Consider the following 10,918-nt stretch of genomic DNA (forward strand, 5'->3'; position numbering starts at 1 on the left):
CATTGGTTGTGTCGAACATGAGAAACTTTGAAGCGTTGCTTGAGCGTCATAGGCTTCGGTTAGACCTATTTACGCCATCTGATTTGGATGCAATCGAGAAGGATGTGGATGAATTGTTTCATCTTCAAAATCAATACTCCCTAATGAAAGCTAATTTGAAGGCAGAACTTGCTTAACTAAATTATGACATAGTTCGCGAAAATCATATCGAGTGATAAATGTTTTAGTGATGTTCTTATTCCTCATTATGTTTCCAAACATTTAATGTATTTCATTGTGCTTCAATGTTTCTTATTTCTTTCTTTATATTTTTAGTTTTTAGTGGTCTTTATTTAATATATTTTCACTTTCGTCTTCCATTAGGATAAAGAAATCAAACTAATTGGGTTCTTTAATTATTTTACTTTTTAGGTTTCATAAGCTCAATTTGTTCAAAATCGAACATCAAGTATGACACTGAATCATAAGATGTGGTGTTCATGCATCGTTTACTGGTGAGAAATCCGAAAAAATCTCACTAGCAATCTCCTATCTTTGATAAAAAAAAAAATTATCCAAATAAACGTACTCCAAACCTCAAATTGGTCGAGGAAAAATGTTCGAGATAAAAAATCGAAGAGAATGGAAGAGAACCTCTAGGTGCTTTTCCATCATTGTTTTCTCTTGTTTTTATGTTGCATTCTCTAATGGATGGTTTGTTAAAATATCTCAACAAATATTATCGCTCTAGTGCTCAAAGTTTTTATTCTTTGGACTCAAAATTGTATGGTTTTTTCATTATAATTCACGTTCTAGTGTAATTACAAAGGCTCATAGTCTATCTATCAAGTGAATATGGCTGGTCATATAGTTGTGGAGTATAGATACGTGGAATATTATACAATGCAAGAAGGGATGGAGGTAGAGCTAATTAATATGTCATCGGTTCAATTCGATTTAAAATTTTAAGAGACCCAATGAAACATGTATATAACTTACCTCTATGCCCAAACCTCATCCTTCATCCGCTACCTTCCGGAATACTTTCTCGCCTACTTCAAATTTTAGGTTTCGGCGCATTACATTGACATAACTTCTCTGAAGATCATACTCATACTCATTCTTGGTTTGGATTTAGGGCATATGAAGTTGAATCTAACATGGGTTTTTTGGGTTATTCTCTTTTGTTTATCCTCTAATTGATAGCAGTTGTAACACCATCGCTTGGGGACTCATGCCGCTATGGATGACACCGACATGAATGGTGTGCATAACCGAGGCTTGAATGAGAAGGTGATCATTGGAGGAAACAGTGTCGGGACACATATTGGTTGTAACGCCCCCAAAATAGGTTGAGGATTAGAAAAGGAGAAAATTTGTAGTTTTTTTAATTTTTAACAAACTTATTATATTTTTTTATTAATTATGGGAAATGAATTTTATGGTATCCAAGAGAGAAAAAGTGTCCAAATTAAGGGGAAGAATTTTTGTAAGAAAATATTAGAATATTTGAAAAAGGGCTTGGTAGGAAATGGTCCTCAAAGCTCAAAAATTGGAAAAATAACCCGTAAGTCTGATGGGCGCTACACCTCAATTCATTCCCGACTTCCATTGAGATCCTTGGAGTGTAATGAAGTTTTTTGAAATAGATCCCGAAGGAGACAAGTTTCAGGTAGTTGAGGTAAACTTCGGTTGCATCCTCTTCTATCTTAAGAAAGAAGACGATGACATGACTCACTGGACCAAACTTCAGTTTTTTCTCAAAATCAACCTCCTTACTCATTAATTCTTATAGAAATACTCATGGTTCTTGAACGCTAACACAGAGACCTACCCAAGATAATTGGCGGTCAAAATTGACACTGTCTTGATGACGCGCTTGAATACATAAGTAGCCATCTCAAACTTTTCTCAAATGATACTAATATGGATCACTTGATATTGACATAAAAAAAAATAATATTACTCATACATGAAAAGATGAGGTCATGAACAACATTTTAAGGACCTAAAATTGGGAATAATAGCCATAAAACCGAGTAATCTATAAAATTGTCCTACTTAATGACATTCATTGTACATGAAATTTTAAACTATAACCTAATATCATAGAAAAAGGATACACGTTGAATTTAAAGGTCACAAGAGGATATTTAGAGCATAAACCAAGGTAAAAGATAAAATAACCCTAATGTCTGTTACTATATTCTATATCAAAGTTTAATGGTTTAAAGGGACCATAAATGGGTTAAAACTTTATATTTGGCCTATTTATAAGGTTATAAATGATTTAGGAATGGTTTCAAGGTTATTAGGGCATGCTTAGGGTATAAACTAAGGATAAGATTATGAGAAGAGGGGGAAGTTAAGCCCCTTGGCCAATTTAAGATCTTGGAGCGTATAGGACCCATGGTGTATAGGCTAGCTCTACCATTGGCAGTCGCAGCGGTTCATAATATGCTCCATGTGTCCATGCTCAAAAAGTACACCATTGATCCATCACACGTGATTGACTTTGAGCTACTACCTCTGCAAGATGACTTGAGCTACGAGGAGTGCCCCCACAAGAATCCTAGCAAGATGTGTGAAGACCCTATGATAGACTGAGAAATCAGTCTGGTGAAAGTGCACTGGGGTAACCATCGTACCAAAGGAGCGACTTGGAAGTGAGAGGGCGAAGTGAGGGTACGATACCTAAAATTGTTTCAGGAACTAGGAACTTTTGAAGACGAAAGTTCTTAAATGGGGGAATGATTTGTAATACCTCGTGGTTAAAAGCAATATAGGAAAACAAATATAAATATATATATATATATATACACACGCACACATAAATATATAGATATATCGCTAAATAGATTATAGATAGATAGATAGATATAAAGTGTGGCAGGTGCCAACGTAAACTATCGCTAGTGATGAGGTGAATATAGATATCATAAGGTACGTGACCATACTAATTATAACGAAAAAGTATCATGATGCACACGACATACATAAATGCATGAGCTCCCCATATCATTGCATAAGCTTATGATGCAAGTCATACCTCAATTCATTCGTGACATAACAAACCTATGAAAAATACAAACATAATTCTTGACATATCTTTCATCATTAACATACATGACTTCCTCATGTCTCATAGGAATGAAGTGAACATGTTAACATAGTTTACATGATATGGTATAGGAAGGTTTATGCATCGTATATCATTGATATTATAGCATAGTTCCACGACAGGAAATAATCATATCATAGCATAACATATACCATGGTATAACATAACTAAGCATAATTTATAACATGTCATAGCATAATATAGCATAACATCACATAGCACATGCTAACGGACATAATCATGACATGTGAAGAGGCCACAAGACACGCAACATCATACATTGTACAAGTCGTCCAACTAAGTAAACAATAAAGTCACTATACTTATTTGAGGTCACTAAACTTGTTTATCTAGATCGGAGTCACTATACTTTCCTTAAAGCTAGCCTAAGGGATTCGAGGATAGATAGTGAGGACATATTCATTGACTTATTTCACCTAACGACCATCAATTGATTATCAAACTTAGCTTAAAATATTTTAACAGCTTAAAAACGACCTTGCTTTGGTTTTTGAACCTAAGACTTGGATATGAGCCTAACTTCATTTGTGACGTAAATTGTGTAGAACACAAAAACCAATTATTATTTATTTTTCGAACCCAAATCGAAGCAAACAAAATAAAATTGATGACTTTTTAAAATCCAAAATAAGAATTATTGAACATGTCTTATTTTTATGGCGATTCTTCGTTCACGGATAGGTTTACATAATGTCAGAAACGGTAAGAATATTCTAATGGTTTCTAAACGTATGTTATTATTATTGTAGTTTTCTTGGTTGTTACATTTACCAATTATGTGACTTTGTAGATTTTCCAAGTGGAGTTGAGTGTGTAGATTAGTTGTTAACAACTCGATAGGATCTACTCTCCTTGAACATATCCAAAGATGAGGAATCACACCGTGCATTAGTCAAGACTAGGCATCAAACTGACCATGTTTTATAACCTCATAACATAGGACCAAGGTTCTTAAATCAAAACTCATGTTATGCCTTTTGTCCAAGTTTTAGAGTTTGGTAATCTATCCTGAGTTATGGACACAATCAACAGCCTACAAGTAGACTACTCACTTAATTTTGTACTCACTCTACTTCTTATATATTTTTTCAGGTAATAACTAGATGTTGGTCAAGTATAAGAGCGAATCTAAAGTAGGTACCATAGAGAACCAACCTAGGATCAATAAGCTTTACTGGTTTTGTATGTTAGTTTTGTATCAGTCTAATTTTGTATTACGTTCCCTTTATATGACACTCAAACTTATATATCTATGTTTACGATGTTTTGGTTAGTGTTTGGCAAGTAGCTCTAGTTAAAAGGAGATTTTTTTTTTCTTTTTTGTTAATCTTAGGTACATATGCACACATGTGATTCTATTCTACGGTGTGATGTATCATAAAGCATGTTTTAACTTTGGTTACAGGTATTCGTATAAGGGTGGACCTTAGTTGTATTGCTTGATTATGTACAATGGTCCATGATTTTTGAAAACTACTCATCAACAATATGAGCTGGATGGTGAGTGTCTCCATGTGTCAGTCAGAATCAAGCTAGACAATTTTGATAGAGGGTAGGTCATGAACAAATAGACCATATTTTAAAAATAAAATAAGCCCCGTGATTTTGGTCTCAAAATGGCCATTTAAGTCGTTTTATTTCATTTTGTTTGGGATCAAACTAGCAAGAAAAATGAACATTGAACGATGTGGGACCTACCAATTCACTCATTCAGAGCCTAGCGCCTTTGTTGGCACACCGCTTCGTGTCCATCCCCTTTTAGGGCTTAGCCTCGATGTGGGACATCCCAATCCACTTCTTTTGAGGCCTAACATCCTTGCTGACACATCGCCTCGTGTCCACCCCCGTTTGCGACTTAACCTTCTCGCTGGTATATCGCCCGGTGTCTGACTATGATACCATTTGTAACAGCTCAATCCCACAGCTAATGGAAAACTAGCTGCATGTAACAAACTAAGCCCACCGTTAGCAGAATGGTTTGTTTTGGCCTGTTACGAATTGTCGTCCGCCTCACGATTTTAGAACGTGTTTTCTAGGGAGAGGTTTCCATATCCTTATAAAAAATATTTGGTTCCCCTCTCCAAACGATGTGAGATCTCACAATCCAATTTCCTTGGGAGCCCGCATCCTTGTTGGCCACGTGGTGTTTCTGGGTTTGATATCATTTGTAACCGATCAAACTCACTACTAGTAGATATTGTTCTCTTGGATCTGTTATATATCATCGTCAATCTCACGATTTTAAAACGAGTCTGCTAATTGGAGGTTTTCACATTTTTATAAGAAATGTTTTGTTCTCTCTCCAACCGATGTGGGATCATTCCAAACTCTCTATAAATAAAATACCGAAGGTTGAGATGTCCATCCAAAACAATCGAATCGAAAAGATGAATGTTGTGTCGGTGTTTTGTTTGGTAATTCTGGCCATCTTCCATGGAAGTTCAAGTTGTGTTGCGGGTGACGTGAGCTTCAACCTGTTGGGTTCGAATTCCAAATCTTATAGCAACTTCATCAAAGCTCTAAGGAGTGCTCTTCCATCCAAGGACAAAGTATACAATATATCACTATTGCTTGGCTCGGCAACAGGCGCAAGTCGCTACACACAAGTGAAACTCTCCAATTATGACGGGAAAGCCATCACGGTGGCAATAGATGTAACAAACGTTTACATCATGGGGTATCTCGTGAACTCAACTTCCTACTTCTTCAACGAATCTGATGCCCAATTGGCTTCTAAATATGTGTTCAAAGATAGCACCCGTATTACACTTCCATACTCCGGTAATTACGAAAAGCTTCAAAATGCGGCAGGCAAAAAAAGAGAAAAAATTCCCCTTGGATTCCCAGCTTTGGACAGTGCAATTACCACCTTGTTTCATTACGACTCCACGGCTGCTGCTGCGGCATTTATCGTGGTGATTCAGTGCACGGCTGAGGCTTCAAGATACAAATATATCGAGGCCCAAATGATTAAGAGAATTTCCAAAGACGATGTCCCAAGTCCGGCGATTATCAGTTTAGAAAACAGCTGGTCTGCTCTCTCCAAACAAATTCAATTGGCTCAAACAAATAAAGGAGTTTTTAAAGCTCCGGTTTTGATTACAGACGATCAAGGCCAACGAGTTGAAATAACCAATGTCAGTTCCAACGTTGTAACCAAAAACATCCAGTTGCTACTAAACTCACAAAATATTGCAGCTTTGAGCTACAATTAGAAGAAGGCGGCGTTGAACATTATGATAATTAAGGTTAGGACTCCACCTTCAAGAGTGTCTGTTGTTTGTATTTCCTGAGTTTAATCCTGCTGTGGAAATAAAAGCATGCTCATGTCATTTAACTGTGTGAATGCTATGTGTTTGTGTTTTATTTCTTTCTATAATAAAGTATTGTGGAGTCTTTGGTATCGTGGAGTATTTCAGGTTGGAATAAACTTAAATGCTGAAGTCTTTTGTATTGTGGAGTATTTTATTGCTGAAGGTTAGTTTTGTTTAAAATAAATTTAATCAACTTTAGTAAATAAAATAAATTTAATCTTAACTTTAGTAAATTTGTTAGGTTAAGAAAGTTAATTTGAAGGAGGTAGATGGAAGAAAAGACACATTTTAGGGAATGATGGTAGGGTTTATGAGCCTTTCTCTCACCTTATTAGTATTAGATAATGTATAAATACCTAAACTCTCTTACCAAGCAAAAAAAAAAAAAAAAAAACACGGAGAGCAAAGGAAGTACAGACCAATAGAAAAGGTTTTTTCAGTATTCTTAGTCTTCTTGTCTCTTCCCTCTCAACATCTCATTCACAAATACATGAGTAGTAATTTCACAAAGCGGTAACGGAGCGTTCTATCGTTAGTGAGTGTGAGATTACTTCACAAATTAGTGAGTCTGATTTTAACAAATTGGTATCAGAGCCAATGGTGAATATGATGGTCAAATGCCGCTACCGCGATTAACGAAGACGAACTATGAGAATTGGAGCATCCAAATGAAAGCTCTTCTCGGTTCTCAAGATACATGGGAGGTGGTCGAAGAAGGTTTCGAAGAACCAAAGGATACCACGGGTTATACGGCAGCACAAAACAAGACATTAAAAGAATTGCGATCAAAAGATAAGGCGGCATTATACATGTTGTTCCGAGCTGTTGACGAGTCGGGCTTTGAGAAGATTGTCAGGGCAACTACTTCAAAAGAAGAATGCGACACTTTAGAAAAAGTGTTCAAAGGAACCGACCGAGTCAAGCAAATGTGTCTCCAAACTATTTGTGGCAAGTTGGAGAGCATGAAGATGAAGAAGTCAGAAAATGTATCTGACTACATTACGCACGTACAGACTGTGGTAAAACAACTAAATCAAAATAAAGAAATGTTACTCGAGACACGGGTTATGGAGAAGATCTTGAGGTCATTAACCAACAACTTCGAGAATATTGTATGTGCAATAAAAGACCTAGCGATGTTCACGGTCGATGAGCTCGCCGATTCTCTTGAGGCACACGAGCAACGTAAGAAGAAGAAGGAGGAGACACTCGATCAAGCACTTCAAACCAAAGCATCAATAAAAGATAAAAAGGTCCTCTACTCTCAAAATATTCAAGGTAGAGATAGTGAAAATCGCGGAAATGGTCGAGGTGGTCAAGGTAGCAGAAATGAAGGACATTATAAGGAGAAGAGATAGTCGAGCAAAGCAAATTGGCATGGAAGAGGACGCAGTCGAGAAAGAGGCGACCGATCAAACATCTAGTGCTGTAAATGTCAAAAAGATGGTCACTCTACGAATAATTGTAACTCCGACAAATGTTACAACTGTGGCAAAGTGGGGCATTTTGCAAGAGATTGTCGAGCCGAGAAAAAGGTGAAAAAAATGATCAACCTAACTTTGGATGATGCAACAAACCAAGGCATTCTCTGGATGGCCCAAAATAAAGAGCTGAAAACAAAAGAACACGGCGTCGCGAAAGACGATGGCGGTAATCGTGAGGCAGTGGAAGCTGTTGGTAATGAGGTGATACGCAGCGGATTTGGCAAAATCACGATAGTGGAGACGAGACAATTGAAGAAGGATGAATAACTGGATAATAGAGAGCTTGAGCTTAAAAGAGAGAGCTCCAATGGTAGGAAAGACAATTTGAGGAAGAAAGAAGAAAGAGAATGAGAATGTAAGAGAAAATGGAAGAAAAGGAAGATTTAGAAATGAAGATTGAAAGATTAGAGAAGGGAGTGGCTGAGATGAGTGAGAGTTCCTCCTATCTCAAATAGGAGAAGGAAGAGAATTTGAAGGTAATCTATGAGCTTGTGAAGAAAATTGAAGAAGGTGTGGAGAAAGAGAATGACTTGTTAATGGAGATTGATGGGCTAGTGGAAGAGCTAGTGAGGGGAGTGAAAGTATAGAGATACTAACTCAACAGAGAGACTCACTCAACGTGAATCTGAATCGGGTCCAACAAGGGGTAGTGAATTTACGACACACGATTGAGATAATCACTTGTGATAAAGCCGAAATGGAGGAGGCAAAAATGGAAGTGGAAAATGTCGTTGTGAACTTGCGAAGGGAATTGAGTAAACCGAAAGAAGCTATGACGTTTGAGTCGAGCGTGGCTGAGAACGGGAGAAATGAGGAGTTGGTGTCTCAAATGGGCTGTTCTCGAGAAGCTCCAAATGAAGTCTCGTCAAAAAATGACAAACTTAGTTTGATGTTCGAGGGCAAAGAGAGAAAATTGAATATAGCATTTAAGCTCATGAATGAATTTTGCTATGTTAGGAAAGTTAACTTGTAAAAGACAAGTGAAAGAAAACGCCTATCGCTTTGTTAGGGAATGATGGTAGGAGTTTATGAGCGTTTTTCTCACCCTATTATTAGTATTAGAAAATGTATAAATACTAATCACTTTACTAAGTCAGAGCCAAAAAAGAGAGCAAAGAGTACAAATGAATAGAAAAGGTTTTTTTAGTATTATTTGTCTATTTGTCTCTCTCCTCTCAACATCTCATTCACAAATACGCAAATAGTATTTTTCACGAGCGTTCTATCGTTAGTGAGTGTGAGATTACTTCACAAATGAGTGAGTCTTATTTTAACATTTCAATCTTAAAGATCAACTAAACAAGAATTAAATTCTCGTTGATGTTGTAAAGCTTTTACAATAGTGTTCTTATCTTCACCTAGCATGTTGACCTTAACGACTCTTTAACTTTGTGAGGATGATGAATATGTTTACGTCAAGACAAGCTCGCATCTAACTACTAATACAAAATATACTACTAATCAAATCTAAGATAAAACATACAAAATATATGCTAACCAAATTTTAAAAATAAGATAAAATATACAAAATATACTACTAATCAAATCCGGAAAATAATATAAAATATATTACCAACTAATTCATAAAAGTGAGGGAAAAAGATACTAATTGATTACACTAGTATAAAATTGGAGAGTATATGTCAAGCACACTCAACTTATATTTCATAAAATCAAATTGTTGTCTGCCAACATCTTTAGTGAAAACATAATTTCATTTTAGTCGAGACGTAACATGGTTTGATCATTCCAGCTTCTAACTTTTCTCAAACTATATGGCAATCTATTTCAATGTGCTCGTACGCTCATGAAAAGCTAGATTGGTTGCTATATGCAAAGCTGCTTGATTATCACAATACAACAATGCTAGTTCAAATAGAGTAACTTTCAAGTCTTGAAGAATGTATATAAGCCATGTTAACTTTAAACAAGTATTTGTCATAGCTGAATATTCGACTTTTGGTGATGATTTGGATACATCGGTTTGCATTTTAGACTTTTAAGAAATAATTGATTTTTTTATGAAAATGTTGAACCTAGAAATAGATTATTTGGTAGTTCAATAGCCACCCCAATAAAAAACACAATATACTGTAAGGTTAAGTTGTTTTCAGATGGTAGCAGAGTCCTTGACTAGGTGTATGTTTAATGTATCTCAGAATTCGAAGAGCTGCCTCCCAACTGCGGTTTTCTTGGTTAATGCATAAATTGATTAAGCATGCAAACGGAATATACTATGACAGGTCTAGTAACAGTTAAATATATTAATCTACAATCAACTGTTTGTATTTGCTTGGATGGTTCAACTTCTCTCCTCCTATTAAATAAACATTAAGATTTTGTTTCATAGTAAAAAAATTTTTGACGTGCTCATATAAGACCTGTGTCTTGAAGAATGTCTAAATTATCCTTCGTTTGAGACATAAAAATTCCTTTTCTAAATCGAGAAAATCCAATGCCCAAGAAATATTTCAAATTCCCTAAATGTTTGATAAGAAATTTTTCGAGCAAACAAGTCTTGAGATGTTGAATTTCTTTGAGATCATTGTCGATCAACAAAATATCGTCAATATAGATAAGAACAGTAGTGGAAGGAGTACCCCTAATCTTATTAAACAAAGAATAATCGACTTTTAATTGAGTGTAGCACTACCAAAATGATAGTATATAATCCGTCTTTCCTCAAGGGGCTTTTCCTATTTCTATGTACATTTTCATTTTCTTTTCTCATTCCTCTTTCTTCACTCATTTTACTTTCTCATTTCTCTTTTTCCCCCTTGACTCCCTCTACATTTCTCCCTTCTCTCATCACTTAGGTATTTTTTCCATTTTATATTTATTTAATTTTCCATGATTTTTTATCTTCTCAATTTCATCACTATTTTTACTATTAATCAAAACTATGTTCATCCATAGGATTTCAAGATTTACTTTCAAGTTCTAGGAACTTAGAAATAAAGTTTTTATAGTTTTTTTTTTTTTTTTTTTTTTATTTTTAC

General features: G+C 35.6%; 1 protein-coding gene across 1 annotated transcript; it reads left to right on the forward strand.

The window, feature by feature from the left end:
• The first annotated feature begins 5,476 nt into the window (after nucleotides 1-5,476).
• LOC111488687 (ribosome-inactivating protein luffaculin 1-like) lies at nucleotides 5,477-6,524 on the forward strand. The gene has a single exon (XM_023136582.1). The coding sequence runs from the start codon at nucleotides 5,479-5,481 to the stop codon at nucleotides 6,334-6,336; it is 858 nt and encodes a 285-aa protein (XP_022992350.1). The 5' UTR covers nucleotides 5,477-5,478; the 3' UTR covers nucleotides 6,337-6,524.
• The last annotated feature ends 4,394 nt before the right edge of the window (nucleotides 6,525-10,918 follow it).

The sequence above is a fragment of the Cucurbita maxima genome, unplaced genomic scaffold (genome assembly GCF_002738345.1).
Source record: "Cucurbita maxima cultivar Rimu unplaced genomic scaffold, Cmax_1.0 Cma_Scf00013, whole genome shotgun sequence".
NCBI classification, from domain to species: domain Eukaryota; kingdom Viridiplantae; phylum Streptophyta; class Magnoliopsida; order Cucurbitales; family Cucurbitaceae; genus Cucurbita; species Cucurbita maxima.

What these genes read in the sequence shown, in the direction of transcription:
- LOC111488687 (XM_023136582.1), top strand. Translation starts at nt 5,479, where the DNA reads ATGTCCATCCAAAACAATCGAATCGAAAAGATGAATGTTGTGTCGGTG.